The sequence below is a fragment of the Oncorhynchus masou genome, chromosome 26, assembly GCF_036934945.1.
Source record: "Oncorhynchus masou masou isolate Uvic2021 chromosome 26, UVic_Omas_1.1, whole genome shotgun sequence".
NCBI classification, from domain to species: domain Eukaryota; kingdom Metazoa; phylum Chordata; class Actinopteri; order Salmoniformes; family Salmonidae; genus Oncorhynchus; species Oncorhynchus masou.
In genome coordinates this window covers 2,157,686-2,180,017 of record NC_088237.1, presented here as the reverse complement: position 1 = coordinate 2,180,017, position 22,332 = coordinate 2,157,686, and the positions used below count along the sequence as shown (strand labels likewise).

General features: G+C 43.8%; 1 protein-coding gene across 5 annotated transcripts in view; it reads right to left on the bottom strand.

Annotated features, from left to right (window-relative positions):
- Nucleotides 1-22,332, bottom strand: part of LOC135514639 (endothelin-converting enzyme 2-like) — an 83,654-nt gene that overhangs the window by 46,727 nt on the left and 14,595 nt on the right. For all 5 annotated transcript variants that reach the window (XM_064938089.1, XM_064938090.1, XM_064938092.1 and 2 more), the window contains 3 exons: nt 9,297-9,383; nt 6,933-7,077; nt 6,415-6,630 (listed from right to left, as the gene is read on the bottom strand). In XM_064938089.1, coding sequence (XP_064794161.1) covers nt 6,415-6,630; nt 6,933-7,077; nt 9,297-9,383 — 448 coding nt within the window. The remainder of the gene's footprint in view (nt 1-6,414; nt 6,631-6,932; nt 7,078-9,296; nt 9,384-22,332) is intronic.

Sequence of the window (22,332 nt, the reverse complement as noted above, 5' to 3'; positions counted from 1 at the left end):
TCTGAACACTTCCCCTGCAACTGGATCCTGGACTACCTGACGGGTCAACCCCAGGTGGTGAGGGTAGGCAACATCCCCTCCACCATGCTGACCCTTAACACAAGGGCCCCACAGGGGTGAGTTCTTAGTCCCCTCCTGTACTCCCTGTTTACGACTGTGTGGACATGCACGATTCCAACATCATCATCAAGTTTGCTGACGACATGACGGTGGTAGGCCTGATCACCGGCAATGGTGAGTCAGCCTACAGGGAGGTCTGTGACCTAGCAGTGTGGTGCCAGAGCAACAACTTCTCCCTCAACATCAGCAAGACCAAGGAGTTGATCGTGGACTACAGGAAACAGGGGGTGAGCACGTCCCCATCCACATCAAAGGGGTGGCAGTGGAGCAGGTAGACAGCTTCAAGTTCCTCTATGTCCAAATTACTAAAGACTTAAAATGATCCAAACACACACGCACAGTCATGAAGAACGCTCGACAGGGCTGCTCCCCCTCAGGAGGTTGAAAAAGTTTGTCATGGTCCCTCAAATCTTGAAAAGGTTCTACAGCTGTAACACAGAGCATATTGACTGGCTGCATCACTGCTTGGTATGGCAATAGCACCGCCCTCGATCGCATGGCGCTATGCTCCAAAGAGTTGTGCGGACAGCCTAGTACATCACTGGGGCCGAGTTCCCTGCCATCCAGGACCTCTATATCAGGCGGTGTGAAAAGAAGGCCCAGAAAATTGTCAAAGACCCCAACCACCCAAGCCATACACTATTTTCTGTGCTGCCACACGGCAAGAAGTACCGGTCAGTGGTGACCTGTCATTCAGGGCCTGTTTTGGGCCCCATCTGTTTAGCTAAGTATAAATAAATAAATAAATATAATTGGTTGTGTTTGTTTCTTTGTTGTGTGTCTTGTATGTTATTTTGGTATTGTGTCTCACATTAGTTTGCAAACAATGTAAACAAAAAAAATATATTGAGTTATTAAAGTTAATACAATACAAACATGGTCTCTTTTTTGCTTTCTTGAGTAAGGAAGCTCCAAAATGCAGGTGTTTCAGCCTAGCTCAGTGCTTTCTGTGGTGGTGGGGCAGGCAGCGGAAAATACTGAGCATAGGGGTTGGTAATGTTCTCTAGATGCACCGTGATTGGATCAGTGTTCTGTCATTACGTAACGGCAACATCTATGGGGAGAGCTTGAAAATTCAAGCCCCTTGGGTGCTGCCATGGTTACATTAGAAGTGCCCATCCAGGAAAGCTCAAGGTCATTGGCAACGTGAAATCACGTTATACCTACCATAGCTTTGATTGGACTGATCATATCAACATCATACTCTCTAAACCTTAGCTAGCAAGCTAGACAAGCAGTCGTCATCATGAATCATGTCGACAATTTACTGGCAAATCCTGTTCAATCCTTGTCATATGAAGAGAAATTCTAGATAAAATGTATCAGTGCTCATTGGCCATTAACATTACACAAGGAAATCACAAATTCAACAATGAGTGGTTTGGAAGGAATTGGTGGCTAACTAAGCTTGCAAAGCAATCACAAGCCTGCTTCAGTGGAGTGGGTGTGTGGTCCACGTCTGGGTTTAAGGGTCTCTTTCTTTTCAAGCTTAAAAGGCTAAACATTAACATACAACACCATGGGCCAGAAAAGGTTGAATATATTGGACAATGAAGTCAATTCAGCATGACTTCTGCCACGTTCAGGAATTGGGAAATCTCAGACTTCAGTGAGTTCAAGACAACTGGGAAGTCTGAATAATTTGCTCTGACTGGGAAAATACATTTTGAACGGTCATCCAACTCGGAATTCCAAGTCGGGAACTCGGACCTCTTTCTAGAGCTGCAACCTGAAGATCACTAACATCATGATTCTATATAGTTTTTTTCCCCAGAGTTCCCAGTTGTCTTGAAAGCACCATAAATCCAGAGAATGCTAGACTTTGATGACAAAGTTTGATGACAACATTTGCCCACAAGAAGGACCGCCGCGTCCAAAAATGCTGCTGCATAATCACGTAATATGCCAGGGAGATATTTATGCTGTAGTTAAGAAAGTAATAATAAGTGTATGTTGTGTAGTAAGCTGTTAGTAGCCCATGTGCCTCACCTTAATAATTTGGCCCCTTTCTCCCCTCTTAACTTAGCCTACTTTCCTGACATGGTGGTGCACATGTAGCCTATAGTCTGTTTTAGAGAAAGGTAATCATTGCATTTTGTAAGAGCTTTCATTGTCTGTTTATATGCCCCCTTTAATTAACCTACAGTTCTGACTTGGTGTACATGGAGAATACTGTAAGAATGGCCCATGTTCTGAATGTTCTGTCGCTGTAGATTTAAATAAATGCTGAACAAATAGTTATATTGACTACGTCCGTCCTCTCTCACTCATTAATGTCTTAAATCGAAATTAAGGAGTGCCTCTTATCCGTTCCCTTATCCGTTCCCTTATGCCATAGTTAGTACATCTCAATTGTCAGTCGAAATCACATTTGTTTAAGCAAGTCAACCATATCAGCTGGTTTTTTTAAAGGAAGTACATGAGGCTGAATGAACTGTTTCACTGCAAGACAAGGCTCTGCTGATAGCCAGGAGTAGGATTCACTCCATGGTGCTGAAAAGAAAGCTCTGCTGTTGGGACAGCTTTACGTAGGCCCTAACAGTTTGTGGGCACCGTTTGTCACCGTTATAGTGGAATGAATGTATTGTTTAGTGTTGTTTTGTCTCGTGAATTTGCTGGCATCAATCCCCCCAATAATTGGGGGAGTTTTCCTCATCAACATTTACATACTAAAATCGCTACGAGTACCGATGCATCAAGTCTGACACCAACAGGCTCTTGAACAGCTTCTATCCCCAAGCAATACAACTGATAAATAGCTAATTGCTACATGGACCAAGGTTACCTTGTATCTTTATTGACCATTAATTACAACATTTGCACTGTCTCTATGCACTCTCACATGGCCCTACACACTCACACACACTGTCACTCCAACATACACAAACACTCAGTCCATAATTTCCTCACTCACACATAATGTGCACATACATTTATACTGACTCTACACACCTGTACACCCACTCCCATGCAAGCTCTTGCTACTCTGTTTCTTATATTCTGTTGCCTAGTCCCCTTACCCTACCTCCATCACTCCAATTGCCCTGCACATTTAAGTATGGTATTGGAACTATTTCCTGTATATGGTATGCTTACTTACTTACTTTATTGTGCATTTCAGATTTCTTATTTCTCATGTTTTTTTTCAAGTAATACATTGTTATTGATTATTGCATTGTTGCCTTCTGAGTTTGCATGAAAGACATTTCACTGTACTTGTGCATGTGACATTAAAACTTTACTGTCCGAGTCAAACACTAAAAACACAAACATAATGAAATAGGCTACACAACATCAGAGGTGCTGTGTGAGATCCATGTTAGGGGAAGCAGCTTAGCCCCTGCTAGAGGAAAACATTTTAAGTGGATCCTGGAAAAAATATGCCTTTTATAAAACACATTTCATGCAATTCTATGACGTATTACATGTATGGAATCATCATCAGAATCCATAATAATAGGCATACTACAAAAATTACAGGGTAGGCCTAATCTGCTGATACTGACAAATTAATTGAGGTGATATGTACATGAATGTAGAGTTTTTTAAGTGACTATGCATAGATAACAACAGAGAGTAGCAGAAGAGTAAAAGGAGGGAGGGGCAATACAAATAGTCTGGGTAGCCATTTGATTAGATGTTCAGGAATCCTATGGGTTGGGGATAGAAGCTGTTTAGAAGCCTCTTGGAACTAGACTTATGGTACCAAGCTCTGGTACCGCTTGCCGTGCGGTAGCAGAGAGAGCAGTCTATGAAAAGGGTGGCTGGATTCTTTGACATTTTTTAGGGCCTTCCTGACACCGCCTTGTATAGAGGTCCTGGATGGCAGGAAGCTTCGGCCACACTACCCTCTGTAGTGCCTTGTGGTCGGAGGCTGAGCAGTTGCCATTCCAGGCAGTGATGCAACCAGCCAGGATGCTCTTGATGGTGCAGCTGTAGAACCTTTTGAGGATCTGAGGACCCATGCCAAATATTTTCAGTTTCCTGAGGGGGAATAGGTTTGGTCGTGCCCTCTTCACGACTGTCTTGGTGTGCTTGGACCATGTTAGTTTGTTGGTGATGTGGACACCAAGGAACTTGAAGCTCTCAACCTGCTCCACTGCAGCCCGTCGATTAGAATGGGAGCATGCTCGGTTCTCATTTTCCTGTAGTCCACAATCATCTCCTTTTTCTTGATGTAGTTGAGGGAGAGGTTGTTGTTCTGGCACCACACGACCAGGTCTCTGACCCCCTCCCTATAGGCTGTCTCATCGTTGTCAGTGATCAGGCCTACCACTGTTGTGTCATCGGCAAACTTAATGATTGGAGTTGTAGGAGTAGAGGAAAGAACTGAGCATGCAATGTGGAGGGGCTCCTGTGTTGAGGATCAGCATGGCGGATGTGCCATCAGCATGGCAGCCTTGTCAGGAAGTCCAGGATCCAGTTGCAGAGGGAGGTGTTTTGTTCCCGGGTCCGTAGCTTATTGATGAGCTTTGAGGGCACTATGGTGTTGAACGCTGAGCTGTAGTCAATGAATAGCATTCTCACATAGGTGTTCCTTTTGTCCAGGTGCGAAAGGGCAGTGTGGAGTGCAATAGAGATTGCATCATTGGTGGATCTGTTAGGGCGGTATGCAAATTGGTGTGTGTCTAGGGTTTCTGGGATAATGGTGATGATGTGTGCCATGACTAGCTTTTCAAAGCTCTTCATGGCTACAGACGTAAGAGCTACGGGTCGGTAGTCATTTCGACAGGTTACCACAGTGTTCTTGGGCACAGGGACTATGGTGATCTACTTAAAACATGTTGGTATTACAGACTCAGACAGGGAGAGTTTGAAAACGTCAGTGAAGACACTTGCCTGTTGGTCAGTGCATGCTCGCAGTACACGTCCTGGTAATCCGTCTGGGCCTGCGGCCTTTTAAAATGTTGACCTGTTTAAAGGTCTTACTCATATCGGCTGCAGAGTGTGTACAGAGTGTGAAATCACACAGTCGTCCAAAACAGCTGGTGCTCTCATGCATGTTTCAGTGTTATTTGCCTCGAAGCGAGAATAGAAGTGGTTTAGCTCGTCTGGTAGGTCTGTGTCACTGGGCTGCTCTCGGCTGTGCTTCCCTTTGTAGTCTGTAATGGTTTGCAAGCCCTGCCACATCCGATGAGCGTCGGAGCCAGATCTTAGTCCTGTGTTGACACTTTGCCTGTTTGATGGTTCGCTAAGCTAAATTCTAGCTATGTTTGTTGACACCATACAATGCATTCTGGTTGTCATGTGAACATTTATCAGACCAAATATGTTATAACAAAACGAGGTGAAGGGATAGTTCACTCAACTGACTTAAATTGTAACTTTCGTTACTCAGGGTTGACAGCTCAGACTCCCTTTCCAGGGGTTTTATTTATCTTATAAACTTTTCCTGTGTTTGGCCCCCATTTATTGATAAATCCTCTATTATAGTAATATTTTCTGCCTTATATCCCCCCACGATACCTTCGCCCATTTCTACCCCCCATGGACTTGAAATCCCCCACAAACTCCCCTAAAATAGTGTCACCAAATCTGGCAACCCTGTTTAGCTTTCGCACTATGGTTAGGCTATGCAGTAGGCTTGTATGTGGGGTGATGATCTTTGAGGTGATAACGTTTTATTTGCTTTGTGATTTATCAAAAACTGTAAATGACTTATTAAGTCATGTGCTCCAGTTCTTGTCTACAATGTAACAAGTAAATTGAATATTTGTAATATGCTGAAAAGTGGCCAAACTAAGTTCATATTTTTCGGGCAATGGGCGCAGCCTTCTTCAACTTTGACTTTGTTTATTTGCATCTTATAGTGAATGGCATTCTGGGATTAGGGAGTTTTCACTTGTCAAACATAAACAAACATGGCTGCCATAATAAAGAACATATCTGCTGTTAGCTTACCTCTTTTCGAAACAATATTATATTTCCTTGTGCTCACCAGAGATGTGGTACATTATAAACAAGTCTAGCTGTTAGGTCGCTAACTTACATTTTGTTTTTTGTCAGCACAACCTGCTATTTTGACTGGTTTATGAAATGAGTTTGGCTGTGGATGTTTTCTGTGTGATGCTTAGATGATGAAGTTTGCATTTATCTTTTACATTACAACACCTTCATTTCCCCATCAATACAAAACATTGTTTCGATGCTTTTCAGACAACAATCCTGTTCAGACACGTTTAGACACTCAACTGTCACCAAATTGTACCACTAATCAGTAGATGACTTCCATATTTTGATATGGTAATACGGTATGTTTGTGCATGTGTGTGCATGTGTTTGGTTCCAACTCACCCAGCAGGTGTTTAAGGACAGCCTGGTTCTGGTCCCAGATGCTGTTAAAGGTGCTCCAGCGAGAGCGTCCATCAGGGAGGGGGTTCTTGCGGACCCAGCCCCCGCAGGCATACTGGTAGAAGTCTTGGCAGGGGTCGGCGCTGCGGTCCAGGGCCTCTACGATCTTACTGGCCACCGTAATACAGGCCTCGGTCAGACACAGGCTCCGCGCTGGGTCTGGTGTCAAGGTAGAAAAACAGAATCCTGTAATGCTTTATAAAGCCTGCTGCTATAATGCTTCATGATGTTGTTATAATGCATTGTCACAAGACTTTTGTCACAAGCATGTATGGCCCCATAATGTCTTAATAATCATTCATCACGATACTGCTAAACACCAGCCAGTTGAAATGTTGATACACAGAGAGACCATAACATATTATAAGCCATATTATAAAGACGTAACACGTGTGTGTGTGCTCATGTGTGAATGTGTATTTGCATGCATGCGTGAGTGCTTGTAACCAAAAGCCTCTCACCTTTGTTGTAGCGTATGCCCAGTGTGACAGCACATCCGAACAGGGCGAGGAGAGAGGCAAGCAACACGCCAGCCAGCACCACCTCCATCTGCGTCCTCCTGCCCAGGGGACTGAGGAGCTGGATTCCGCCCTTCCGGAAGCCAACCTGTGGAAATACATGAGTCAGAGACAGAAGAGAGGATGGGATGGGATGACATCACATCACAAGTACCACAGACATAGCCAAGAGGGCCTCCATTCATGCAGAACTGTGGTGGAGTTCTAACACTCCCTGCACATGTCACATATACAAAAATCCCCATTGGAGATCGGGGTTTGATTCCTGTGTTCACCCTTCCTACAGTTTTTTCCCACCTGCCTGAATATATAAAAAAATATATATACACATTTTAAGCCTCCATTCCTTTTTCCGAGTGACTTTCGAATGAATTAAATACCGCTATGAGGTTAATCTCGGAACCGAGAACCCAATTTCGCATGATCACTGGCCAGCTCTCGATTTGGCATTCACTCTGTCACGAGGCACTACTATGAAATATCAATTTAGTGTAGTTAAAAAAAAATGTAAACAATAACATTGTTTTGCACTTAGTAAGGGAGGATGTGGGGGTTGAACCCCGGTCTCGGGTGGGGATTAAAAATAAATATGAAATTACTAACACTAACTTTGCTGATAGCTACTTTATTGAGGAACAATTAACTTACTATAACTGAGCTATGTAGTTGTCCCACCTATGTCACACCCTGATCGGTTTCACCTGTCTTTGTGCTTGTCTCCAACCCCCCAGGTGTCGCCCATCTTCCCCATTATCCCCTTTGCATTTGTTCTCTGTTGCTAGTCCGTCTTGTCAGGTCTTACCAGCGTGTTTCCCATTTTCTCAAGTTTCTGTTTCCTAGTTTCCCCGGTTCTGACTATTCTGCCTGCCCTGACCCCGAGCATGTCTGCCGTTCTGTACCTTACTGACTCTGCCCTGGATTACGGACCTCTGCCTGCCCTTGACCTGTCTTTTGCCTTCCCCCTGTTTGGGTCAATAACCATCTGTGATTCTAGCTGTCTGCATCTGGGTCTTATCGTGAGTTCTGATAACCTAGCCGTCTTAAGAAGAATGCACTAACTGTAAGCTGCTCTGGATAAGAGTGTCTGCTAAATTACTAAAATGTCAATTTAAAATGGGGTAGCATACAGAATGTGACTCAGAGACTGACATTAGAGTCTGAAAGACACCTCCTAATCGCATAAGCCAGGAGTATTTTTTTGGTTGCACGAACATTATGATCACTTGCCTGAAAATGTAAATGAGCTATTTATACCCAGAAGTGTCATATACGTAAGTATATGTATAAGTATACCAAACATTAAGACCACATTCCTAATATTGGGTTCCACAATCCATGTCTCAATTGTCTGAAGGCTAAAAAAATAATTCTTTAACCTGTCTCCTCCCCTTTATCTACACTGATTGAAGAGGATTTGACAAGTGACATAAATAAGGGATTATAGCTTTCACCTTGATTCACCTGGTCAGTCTATGTCATGGAAAGAGCACGTGTTCTTAATGTTTTGGAATTATTTGTATTTTGGTTGTTATCAGTAAAACAATACTCAGAGCAGACTCAACTTTCCCAACTGCCATAAATGCTATGAATTGTTTTACTTAAACAATGAGGACGAACCAGAAATTTCAGTTTAAGTCTATTGGAATTCTTTGCCGTTTGGTTTTAACTTGTTTTATTACCTGCCCAATGGGTCAACCACAGAGCAGGCTCAACTTGCTCAACTGCTCAAGTTCAATTGCTACGGGCAATAAGGCAACCCTCAATGGCAATCCCTGTTACTAGCCAGGAGCAATACCGCTGGACCACAGGCTCTGCACACATTACATGTCTAAAGGTAATGTGCTACTACTGTTCATCTGCAGTAATAATCAACTGAACCTTCTACACACTTTTCCTCAGACAATAATGTCCTCTTTAAAATCAGTACTGTACATCTATGTGTCACTGGGCTCTGTCATCTATGATGACACTTAGTTCTGACTGTTTACAATGATATTTCAGGGACCAAATTCAAGAGAAAGCAAGAGACAGACATGACAAATCCATTGTTCTTCCTTTTTTATGGTTTCCCACATAACATCATACTTTGATTAAGTATTTTCTGTTTCTCATTGTTGGGCTAATAGAACAGGAGTTTAAGCCCAGATTCTGTGTAATAATGCTCCAGGGTGAAATGTCCCCTAGGTACCTTAGCCATTAGTGGGGAAAATGAAAAACTGACCCATGATCGGCGTACAAGTCGAATTAACACACTCCATTTTCATTGACCTCTGACCCCCACACATCAACCAATGAGCTCAGACTGACCTCCACACTGTCCGGAGACATGCCTCCATCAGCTGGGTTTTCTGCCGCCTCCTCCTCCTCAAATGTTGCGCGTTTGTAGCTGGACATCTGCATGGGGAAGAAAGGAAGAAAAGAATTTGCATCAATAATAATAGAAGATAAATAAAAAAATAAGAGAAAGAGAGTAAGCAGTACAGAGAAGTTACAGGACATCACAGCAGTACCGACTTGGAATGAAGGAATGTATTAGAGAAAACAACCAGGCCACACATGAGAGAGAGAGAGAGGGAGAAGAATGGAAAAAGGAGAGAGATCCCCCTGGGGTTTCTCATCCCTGCCATTCCGTCACACTGCATTACCCCCTCTTCACACACTAAGGTGTGTGTGTGTTTCGTGATGGAAAACAGAACACAGGAGAATGTGTTTGTGTGTCCTGATCTTGATGCGTTTTGTGAAACTTTGAGGATCGTCATTTCTGTCCTTTGTAGAATGATCATCATGTGACTACTACGTCTTTGTAACATGGCCCCCTTATGAGTGGCCCCTGAGCTGAGCCAGACACCCCCACTCAGAACAGAGCTGCAGACTAAATACAGAAGCGTCAGGGGATGGATCCAAATCCTTGTGTTTAATTAACCTTCTCAGGTTATAACATACGCACAAGCACGACATACACACAGTGTTTATTTAACAATGGATAACTACAGTAATGTTTGAGTTACACAGGCAAATCTAAATAACTTCCTCATGCATGGTTAGGTTTATTTCTTGGTGACAGGGGGCAGTATTTTTACAGATCATCCCGTCTTCAATTTTTTTGATTATTTACGTTAAAAAAAATACCTAAAGTTGTATTACAAAAGTAGTTTGTTTTGACAAAGTTTACAGGTAACTTTTGAGATATTTTGTAGTCACGTTGCGCAAGTTGGAACCGGTGTTTTGCTGGATCAAACGTGCCAAATAAATGGACATTTTAGATATATATCGAAGGAATTAATTGAACAAAAGGACCATTTGTGATGTTTATGGGACATATTGGAGTGCCAACAAAAGAAGCTCGTCAAAGGTAATTTATTTTTTATTTTTATTTCTGTGTTTTGCGTCGCGCCAGCAGGGTTGAAATATGCTTTCTCTCTTTGTTTACGGAGGTGCTACCCTCAGATAATAGCATCGTTTGCTTTCGCCTGAAAAGCCTTTCTGAAATCTGACATGTTGGCTGGATTCACAACAAGTGTAGCTTTAATTTGGATTTTTGATTTTTATAGTAATTTATTTGAATTTGGCGCTCTGCATTTTCACCGGCTTTTGGCCCAGAGGTTAAAAACAACTAAAGTTAAGACAACATAATAATTCAAAGCAGAAGTGTTAGAAATGAAACAAATTCATTGGACCAGCGCCGGAGCGAAAATGACGGAGTGAATGGTAGCCATACAGAAAGTTCGCCATCAAAGTAGAAAAGAAAACACAACCATAGTGTATTTCAGCTAACTACTCAAACACATAGCATAACTGTTTTACTGCCATTCTATTTATTTAAATGTGTTGAATGGTCTAATGCACTGGTCTAATGAATGTGTTTGTTTTCGAATGCTCAGCATGGAATTATTGCGTTAACCTTCATTATTTTAAACCTAGATCCATGGGAAAGAATCAGTTCTTCAACCTTCCCTCAACTACATTAACGGTCTTCTGTGAATACAAACATCGTTGCATAGAAACACAAGCGCGCTCCTCACCAAAGCCCTTAACATACCACATACCTCTGCCAGTTAAAAGCACTCTCCTCATCACAGATAACTCCATAAGAGTCTCTGTATGACACTAATTCTAAGAATGCCCTCATGCTAGACTGGCTTGTATGGAAGACGAGCTCGGGGATGACATTCCAAACAATGAACTTCCCGACTCATCTAAACAACATTCTCTTAGGTTCCATCTGTGACCTGTTCCAACTTCCAACCCTTTTAGATCCTACAGTGGGGAGGGTCGTAATGGGCTGTTGTCTCCATGAGAACATTACTCATCAACAAGCCTCAGAAAGAGCACACTGACATAAGCACAACGTGTCCCTTCAGAAGGCAGTTTGGAAACACTTCCCTGTAAGAACCATTCCAGCTGCCAGAATTTGTAACGTGATGTCTTCATGACAAAATTTTCTGGTTGAAAAGAAACCATAGAAACAACGTGGGAAAATCCCTTGAGACACACGCTTGCACACTAACAGACCCACACACACACTTGCACGCAAAGTACTCTCTGTATGACCTTTCTAATAGGCTACTCTCAAAATCTTCCTTTCATCCGCCCACATCACACCCATTCACCCATGTTCCTCTCTTTTTTACCCCCCCCCTCCCCACTACTCGTTTCCTCCTATCCAATCCAAAGCCATCACCACAAAATAGACTAGCTTTCTAGGAATCATGTGAGCTCTATTCATGGCATTTCTATCTACAATATTCAGTACACTGCGTTCTCCTGATCACGACCCAGCTAGGAAAAGGATGTATGCCTGGTAAACCTTGGTCTCTTCCAACAGCCACTTCCTCTATGAGTCCAAAAAAAAAAACCCATACTATAGATACTGGGCACACTTCATGTCCCTAGCTAGTGGGTTATCACATCTTAAACTGTGACTTGGTATAAGACCCAGGCTACGTACCAAATTACACCCTTTTATCTATTTAGTGCACTACTTTGACCAGAGCCCATAAGGGTCTGGTTTAGAGATTGACTGATTATGATTTTTCAACGCCGATACCGATATCGATTATTGGAGGATCAAAAAAAGCAGATACCGATTAAAATCGGCTGATTTTTATTTATATATTTGTAATAATGACAATTACAACAATACTGAATGAACACTTAATTAATTTAATATAATACATAAATAAAATCTATTTAGTCTCAAATAAATATTGAAACATGTTCAATTTGGTTTAAATAATGCAAAAACACAGTGTTGGAGCTGAAAGTAAAAGTGCAAAGCGCTGTGCTCCGACCATTGCGAAGAGCTGCTGGCAAACACAGGAAAGTGTGGTTTGAATGTGTAACGGCGTTCTTCGTTTGTCGAAAGAGAGGCGGACCGAAATGCAGCGTGTTGGTTACTCATGTTTTTAATAGAACAAATGACGATACATGAAATAACAAAAACAACAAACGGAACGTGAAAAACCTATACAGCCTGTCTGGTGAACACTAACACAGAGACCGGAACAATCACCCACGAAATACAAAGTGAAAACCAGGCTACCTAAATACGGTTCCCAATCAGAGACAACGAGAATCACCTGACTCTGATTGAGAACTGCCTCAGGCAGCCAAACCTATGCAACACACACCCCTAATCAGCCACAATCCCAATAACTAAAAAACCCCACTAAGAAATACAACAAACAATAAACCCATGTCACACCCTGGCCTGACCAACTAATTAACTAAAACACAAAATACTAAGACCAAGGCGTGACAGAACCCCCCCCTAAGGAGCGGACTCCCGAACGCACCTCAAAACCATAGGGAGGGTCCGGGTGGGCGTCTGTCCATGGTGGCGGTTCCGGCTCGGGACGTGGACCCCACTCCATAAATGTCATAGTTCCTCCCCTTCGCGTCCTGGGATGATCCACCCTCGCCGCCGACCATGGCCGAATAGTCCTCACCCAGAACCCCACTGAAATGAGGAGCAGCTCGTGGCTGAGGGGCAGCTCGGGACTGAGGCAGCTCGGGACTGAGGGGCAGCTCGGGACTGAGGGGCAACTCGGGACTGAGGGGCAGCCCGGGACTGAGGGGCAGCTCGGGACTGAGGGGCAGCTCGGGACTGAGAAGAAGCCCAGTACTGAGAGGAAGCCCAGTACTGAGAAGAAGCCCAGTACTGAGAAGAAGCCCAGTACTGAGATGAAGCCCAGCCAGGCAGTTGAATCCGGCAGATCCTGGCTGACTGGCGGATCTGGAAGAGTCTGGCTGACTAGCAGATCTGGAAGAGTCTGGCTGACTAGCAGATCTGGAAGAGTCTGGCTGGCTGGCAGATCTGGAAGAGTCTGGCTGACTGGCAGATCTGGAAGAGTCTGGCTGACTGGCAGATCTGGAAGAGTCTGGCTGACTGGCAGATCTGGAAGAGTCTGGCTGACTGGCAGATCTGGAAGAGTCTGGCTGACTGGCAGATCCTGGCTGGCAGACTGGAAGAGTCTGGCTATGGCTGCTTCATGCTGACTGACGGCTCTGGCTGCTCCATGCTGACTGGCGGCTCTGGCTGCTCCATGCAGATTGACAGCTCTGGCGGCTTCTTGCAGACTGACAGCCCTGACTGTTCCATGCAGACTGGCAACTCCATGCAGACTGGCAGCTCCTTGCAGACTGGCAGCTCCTTGCAGACTGGCAGCTCTAGCTGCTCCATGCAGACTGGCAGCTCTAGCTGCTCCATGCAGACTGGCAGCTCCTTGCAGACTGACAGCTCTAGCTGCTCCATGCAGACTGGCAGCTCCTTGCAGACTGGCAGCTCTAGCTGCTCCATGCAGACTGGCAGCTCTGGCTGCTCCATGCAGACTGGCAGCTCCTTGCAGACTGGCAGCTCTAGCTGCTCCATGCAGACTAGCAGCTCAGGCTGCTCCGAACAGGCAGGAGGCTCCGGTAGCGCTGGAGAGGAGAAAGGCTCCGACAGGGCAGGAGAGGCGAGGCGCACTGTAGGCCTGATGCGTGGTGCTGGCACTGGTGGTATTGGGCAGAGGACACACACAGGAAGCCTAGTGCGGGGAGCTGCTACCGGAGGGCTGGGGTGTGGAGGTGGTACTGGATAGACCGGACCGTGCAGGCGCACTGGAGCTCTTGAGCACCGAGCCTGCCCAACCTTACCTGGTTGAATACTCTCGGTTGCCCTGCCAGTGCTGCGAGGTGGAATAGCCCGCACTGGGCTATGTAGGCGAACCGGAGACACCGAGCGCAAGGCTGGTGCCATGTAAGACAGCCCAAGGAGACGCACTGGGGACCAGATGCGTAGAGCCGGCTTCCGATACGCGGAGCTGAAATATACCGCACCGGACTATGCACCCTCTAGCCCCCCGGTAAACACAGGGAGTTTGCGCAGGTCTCCTACCTGGCGTAGCCATACTCCCTGATAGCCCCCCCCAATAAATTTTTGGGGCTGATTCCCGGGCTTCCATCCACGTCGCCGTGCTGCCTCCTCATACCAGCGCCTCTCCGCTTTAGCCGCTTCTAGTTCCTCCTTGGGGCGGCGATATTCACCAGGCTGAGCCCAGGGTCCTTTTCCGTCCAGTTCCTCCTCCCATGTCCAATTCTCCAAATGGTGTAGCCTCTCCCACTGAAGGTGCTTCTGTTGCCTCTCGTGTAGCTCCTGCCTGTTAACACGCTGCTCGGTCCGTGTGTGGTGGGAGATTCTGTAACGGCGTTCTTCGTTTGTCGAAAGAGAGTCGGACCGAAATGCAGCGTGTTGGTTACTCATGTTTTTAATTGAACAAATGACGATACATGAAATAACAAAAACAACAAACGGAACGTGAAAAACCTATACAGCCTGTCTGGTGAACACTAACACAGAGACAGGAACAATCACCCACGAAATACAAAGTGAAAACCAGGCTACCTAAATACGGTTCCCAATCAGAGACAACGAGAATCACCTGACTCTGATTGAGAACCGCCTCAGGCAGCCAAACCTATGCAACACACACCCCTAATCAGCCACAATCCCAATAACTAAAAAACCCCACTAAGAAATACACCAAACAATAAACCCATGTCACACCCTGGCCTGACCAACTAATTAACTAAAACACAAAATACTAAGACCAAGGCGTGACAGAATGAATGCTTACGAGCCTGCTGCTGCCAACCACCACACAGTCAGACTGCTCTATCAAATCATAGACTTAATTATAATATAATAAAACACACAGAAATACGAGCCTTAGGTCATTAACATGGTCATATCCGGAAACTACAATTTCGAAAACAAATTGTTTATTCTTTCAGTGAAATACGGATCCGTTCCGTATTTTATCGAACGGGTGACATCCATAAGTCTAAATATTGCTGTTACATTGCACAACCTTCAATGTTATGTCATCATTATGTAAAATTCTGGCAAATTAATTACGATCTTTGTTAGGAAGAAATGGTCTTCACACAGTTCACACTTGTAACGAGCCAAGCAGCCCAAACTGCTGCATATACCCTTACTCTGCTTGCTCAGAATTCAAGAGAAGTGGCACAATTTCCCTCGTTAATATTGCCTGCTAACATTCATTTATTTTAGCTAAATATGCAGTTTTTTTTTAAATACTATACTTGTGTATATTTTAAGAAAGGCATTGATTTTAAGAAAGGCATTGAAGTTTATGGTTAAGTACATTGGTGCGACCACAGTGCCTTTTTCGCGAATGCGTGTGTTAAATCAGCACCCGTTTGGCGAAGTAGGCTGTGATTCGATGATAAATTAACAGGCACCGCATTGATTATTTGCAACGCAGGACAAGCTCGTTAAACTAGTAATATCACACAACCATGTGTAGTTAACTAGTGATGTTAAGATTGATTGTTTTTTATAAAGATACATTTAATGCTAGCTAGCAACTTAACTTGGCTCCTTGCTGCACTCACATAACAGGTGGTCAGCCTGCCACATAGTTTCCTCGTGGAGTGCAATGTAATTGGCCATAATCGGCGTGCAAAAATGCTGATTACCGATTGTTATGAAAACTTGAAAATCGGCCCTAATTAAATCGGCCATGGCGATTAATCGGTCAACCTCTAGTCTGGTCAAAACACTATGTAAGATATACAGTAGGGTACCATTTTGGTAGTAACCACAAACAAAGAAATGCAGTAAATACCCACAGCCATTTGTAGTGAAAAGTGATCCTGTTTTGTGATTATTATTACCACCATTATCATTTATTACTGGATCCCCAGAACTCTGTATGAGAAGTAAAGAGTTTCTAAACATTTCCCGAACTCTGTATGGCCAGGGAGGACAAGCAGTCTTTTCACCGAGGCTATAATATGAATCATGAATGTGGAGCAGCCAATTGCATAGGCTGTTGCGGGAACAGCTGGAGGGTTCAGGTGGGGTCATAGGAACGGGGATGACGCTGAACATGTGTGGTTGCTTTACTGGAAATTAGAACGCAACGGTGCCAGTAGGACAGCACCAGAGAAACAATCCCCAGAACTCTGTATGAGAAGTAAACAGTTTCTAAACATTTCCCGAACTCTGTATGCAGAGTAACTACATAATAGACCAGCATCCTGTCCAGGGGGGGATAATTGTATATCAAGCTACCTCACGCTGCAGAAACAGGAGATAGCCAGGCAGGATCCTTACTAGTCGAATGTACAGTATATACAGAAGAAATGTTGGAAAAGAAAAGTTGGAAAAGCCTATTATTGTTATTATATTTCGTTATTCCAGTAAAATTTTGATGACAATTTCCCTGAGATAAATGTTGTATATAATGCGCTATGGGCAATTCTGGCTCGGACAAGGCTTACTTACTAACGTTTTAATCTAGTGTATGAGGAGTAACCAGTACATAGAACTGAACCTCAGTGAAGTGAAGTTAGGCTGAACAACACAGAGAGGCCTGCGCTGAAATTGGAGTCAGTGGAAGCTTCTGAGGGGAGAACTGCTCATAATAATGTCTGGAATGGAGTGAATGTCCGTCCTCCCCTCAGCAGCCTCCATTGCTTAGAGTATGTGCAACAAATTACTATAGCAGAGGTTAGAGTTACACACACACAGATTCAGTACCAGTCAAATTTGACACCTACTCATTCAAGAGTTTATCTTAATTTCTACTATTTTCTACATTGTAGAATAGTATTGAAGACATAACTATGAAATAACACATAGAGAATCATGTAGTAACCAAAAAAAGTTAAACAAATCAAAATATATTTTAGATTCTTCAATGTGGCCACCCTTAGACTTGATGACAGCTTTGCCCACTCTTGGCATTCTCTCAACCAACTACACCTGGAATGCTTTTCCACCAGTCTTGAAAAGAGTTCCCACATATGCTGAGCACTGCTTTTCCTTTACTCTGTGGTCCAACTCAAACCATCTCAATTGGGATGAGGTCGGTTGATTGTGGAGGCCAGGTCATCTGATGCAGCACTCCATCACACTCCTTCTTGGTCAAATAGCTCTTACACGGCCTGGAAGTGTGTTTTGGGTCATTGTCTTGTTGAAAAACATTTGATAATCCCACTAAGCGCAAACCAGATGGATGGCATATCGCTACAGAATGCTGTGGTAGCCTTGCTGTTTAAGTGTACTTTGAATTTTAAATAAATCATTGACAGTGGTGTCACCAGCAAAGCACCCCCACACCATCACACTTCCTCCTCTATGCTTCACGGTGGGAACCACACATGCAGAGAGAATGCGTTGGAACCAAAAATCTCAAATTGGGACTCATCAGACCAAAAGGACATATTTCTACTGGTCTAATGTCCATTGCTCGTGTTTCTTGACCCAAGCAAGTCTCTTCTTATTATTGGTGTTCTTTAGTAGTGGTTTATTTGCAGCAATTCGACCATGAAGGCCTGATTCACTCAGTCTCCTCTGAACAGTTGATGTTGAGATTTGTCTGTTACTTGAACTCTGTGAAGCATTTATTTGGGCTGCAATTTCTGAGGGCTGGTAACTTATCCTCTGGGTCTTCCTTTCCTGTGGCGGTTGTCATGAGAGCCAGTTTCATCACAGCGTTTCATGGTTTTTGCGACTGCACTTGAAGAAACTTTCAAAGTTCTCGAAATGTTCAGGATCGACTGAACTTCATGTCTTAAAGTAATGGACTGTCGTTTCTCTTTGGTCTTTTACCAAATAGGGCTATCGTCTGTATACCACCCCTACCTTGTCACAACACAACAGATTGTCTCAAACATATTAAGAAGGAAAGAAAACCCCTCAGGGGTGCGTGCTCTGTCCCTCCTGTATTCCCTGCTCACTCATGTCTGCACGGCCAAGCACGACTCCAACACCATCATTAAGTTTGCCAATGACACAACAGTGGTAGAACCTGATCACTGACAACGATGAGACAGCCTATAGGGAGGAGTTCAATGACCTGACCATGTGGTGCCAGGACAACAACCTATCCCTCAACGTGATCAAGACAAAGGAGATGATTGTGGACTACAGGAAAAGGAGGTCTGAGCATGCCCCCATTCTCATCGACGGGCTGTAGTGGCACAGGTTGAGAGCTTCAAGTTCCTTGGCGTCCACATCATCAACAAACTAAAATGGTCCAAGCACACCAAGACAGTTGTGAAGAGGGCACGGCAAAACCTATTCACCCTCAGGAGACTCAAAAGATTTGGCATGGGTCCTCAGAAGGTTCTACAGCTGCACCAACGAGAGCATCCTGACGGGTTGCATCCCTGCCTGGTAAGGCAACTGCTCGGCCTTCAATGGCAAGGTAGGTGTCATGTCCTGACCATAGAAAGCCTGTATTTTTTCTAAGTTTCACTTTCTAATAAATAATGTGGAACTCTACGTACGCTGCGCCTTGGTCCGTTTATGCAAACGATCGTGACAGTAGGGCGAACAGCCCAATACATCACTGGGGCCAAGCTTGCTGCCATCCAGGACCTCTATACCAGGTGGTGTCAGAGGAAGGCCCTAAAAATTGTCTCCAGCCATCCTAGTCATAGACTGTTCTCTCTGCTACCGCACAGCAAGCGGTACCGGAGCGTCAAGTCTAGGTCCAAGAGGCTTCTAAACAGCTTCTACCCCCAATCCATAAGACTCCAGAACATCTAATCAAATGGCTACCCAGACTATCTGCATTTGCCCCCCCCCCCTTTACGCTGCTGCTACTCTGTTATTATCTATGCATAGTCACTTTAATAACTCTACCTACATGTACATATTACCTCAATTACCTCGACTAACCAGTGCCCCCACACATTGACTCTGTACTTGTACCCCCTGTATATAGCCATGCCCCCCCCCTTTACGCTGCTGCTACTCTGTTATTATCTATGCATAGTCACTTTAATAACTCTACCTACATGTACATATTACCTCAATTACCTCGACTAACCAGTGCCCCCACACATTGACTCTGTACTTGTACCCCCTGTATATAGCCATGCTATTATTATTTTACTGCTGCTCTTTAATTATTTGTTACTTTTTTTGTATTTTTCTTAAAACTGCATTGTTGGTTAAGGGCTTGTAAGTAAGCACTTCACTGTAAGGTTCTATGTGGGGTTCTAGGTTTAATGTTGTATTCAGCGCATGTGACAAATAAAATGTGATTTGATTTGAGATTGCAATTTTTTTTACTTTTAACAAGTCACACCTGTTAATTGAAATGCATTCCAGGTGACTACCTCATGAATCTGTTAGAGAAAAGATCAGGAGTGTGCAAAAGCTGTCATCAAGGAAAAGGGTGGCTACTTTGAAGAATCTAAAAATATTTTGATTTGTTTAACACTTTTTTTGTTTCTTCATGATTCCGTATGTGTTATTTAATAGTTGACATCTTCACTATTATTCTACAATGTAGAAAATAGTAAAAAATTAATAAAAACCGTGCAATGAGTAGGTGTGTCCAAACTTGTACTGTACACACACACAGACACAAGCAGGTCTACTTCTTGGGGCTAAATCCACGGGGTGTTCTTCCACCTATACCTAAACGGGATCCAGAGAGTATAAGTTTCCGTATTTGTGTGTATATCTGCACGTGTGTGTGTGTGTCTATGTACATAAATAGGTAAGAGTGAATCTGCATGCGTGCTTGCCTGTGTGTGTGTGCGTGTGTGCGTGTGCGTGTGTGTGTGTGTGTGTGTGAGAGAGAGAGGAGAGAGAGAAGAGAAGAGAGAGAGAGAGGGAGGGAGTACCCGTGCTGAGGGAGGCGAAGGGAAGGGAGAGGTTTTCCCGAGCTGCAGGAGTGGTGCGGGACTTTCACTGTGCGGAATGTGATTGTTTGAAGTGGTTTCCTGAGGAGTGTTTATGAAGGAAAGCGACATTGGTGGAGTTCACCCTGGCACAGTTCAGCCTTCTGCCCCCAAGAGCTGGAAATACAGTCAACCCCCCATCTCACCACTGTATCGCCACAGGTCACCACAGTCCCCCACACACATATGCAGGCACGCATACATGCACATACACACGCACACATATAGAGATGATACACATTCTGTTGTATAAACACATATACAGTTATCATGTTATACATACTCTCATGGAAACAAAACCTTCTTTGACTGGGTGAGATGAGGACTCGCTGACTAGAATACTAAGCAAGAGAAAATTACTGAGGGACTGCGTAAGAGAGAGATAAGGAGGACTATGGGAGAGAGGAGAGGGGTGACACAGAGAGAAGTATAGAAAGAGAGAGGGACAGACCGAAAGAGAGAAAGGGGGACAGAGAGAAAAGGAGAGAGGGAGAAGTAAAGAAAGAGAAAAGGGAGAGGGATAGACAGAAAGGGGGGAAAGAGAGAAAGAGAGAGAGAAGGGGAGGGGGCAGTTTACTACAGGACCCTGATCCCCCGAGTGTAGGTGCTCAGACACACAGACGCCATGAGACATGGGCGAGGTCCAACTCACTGAACACAAATAATCACCAGCATCACTCTCAAGCACACACACAGTAAAGGCACACACAAACAAATACTAAAGCTGTGTTTCGCTGTGACTTGCCAAGTTGCCTGGGGAAATGTAACCAATAGATGTCACAAAAGTCTTAAATTTAACTAAATGTAATCTACGTATTCCCCAAAGTAATGATTTATCATGAGAGGGCCATAAACAACAACTAGTAATGTTGCATACTCTAAGGTTGAAATCTAACTTTTCTGGTAAAAATTGTTAAACTGCTGAGGTGTAGTCACTTTTGAGGAAGGACACAAGCTCAAGAACATAGTACACATATGAAATACTATTTGACTCCGGCTTGAAATGACTTATATTTTTTCTAAATGATTAACGATAAGATTTTACCTTCCTTATTACTGTAAAATACATATTTATATATTTTGCTTTAGAGAAAATGAAATGTGCATATTTTCTAAAGGTCCCTCTTGATCAAAACATCTGTTCTCATCGCTGTGAATGTCTCACAGAGCTCTAGCTTGGATCACTGAACTCGTTAGGAACTCACCTTTCATCTCATATTCATATTGTCCATCTATGGCACATAGCACTTTCTATTTGTTAAAAATCTATTAATTATTTTTGATTACTGGCTACAAATCAATCTCTGAATGTGCTACAGTGTTGAAACCACTCTATCCTGCTGCGTTACAATGTAAGGATTCCAGACATTTGCATTGTTAGTTGGTGTGATGTATGGATCAGCCAGGAGTTGATGGACAGTCAGAATAGCGAATTAAATGCTAGGAGGGACATCCCAGCTTAAAATGGTGTCAGATTTCACATCCTGCTTCACACAGGCAGTGTCCGTGAGAATCAGGGCTATCGCTCAATGCAAGCCATTTCAATCTATGGTATCCAAATACCAGTTTATAAGCGAAAATGTAAGTCAGAACCGGTACCAGAACCTTGATGGTCCCGGAAACAGGGGACTTTAAATCTAAGAGGATATATAGTCCCACACATGCACACAATGATAAAATAGTCACACACACAGATCCACATTGACACAGTTTGCTGATTAAAGGAAGTAGTGAGTGACATTTTCCAGATGCTCATCCCTGTCAGCTGTGAATGGAGAGGGTCAGTGCTGCATCTGGGGATTACTCAGCGCCCACACACACAATTCAATCCCATTCAAAATCCTATTTTTCCTAACCCCTAACCCTAGCCTTAACCCAAAAACCTAACCCAGGTCCTAAACCTTAATGTAATTCAAACCCTAACACTAATTCTAACTTTAACCCTAAACCCTCTAGAAATAGAATTTGACCTCGAGATGGTCAAATTTTTGTTTGTTTACTTCTGGTCCCCACAGGAATAGTTAAAAAAGTCCACAGATAAATTCCTGTCACCAGGGTGTGTTTCACTGTCCCTCGAGGTGTTTTGAAAGCTGAGATCAGAGGTCAGGTGATCTTTCTTAATCAGCAGAGA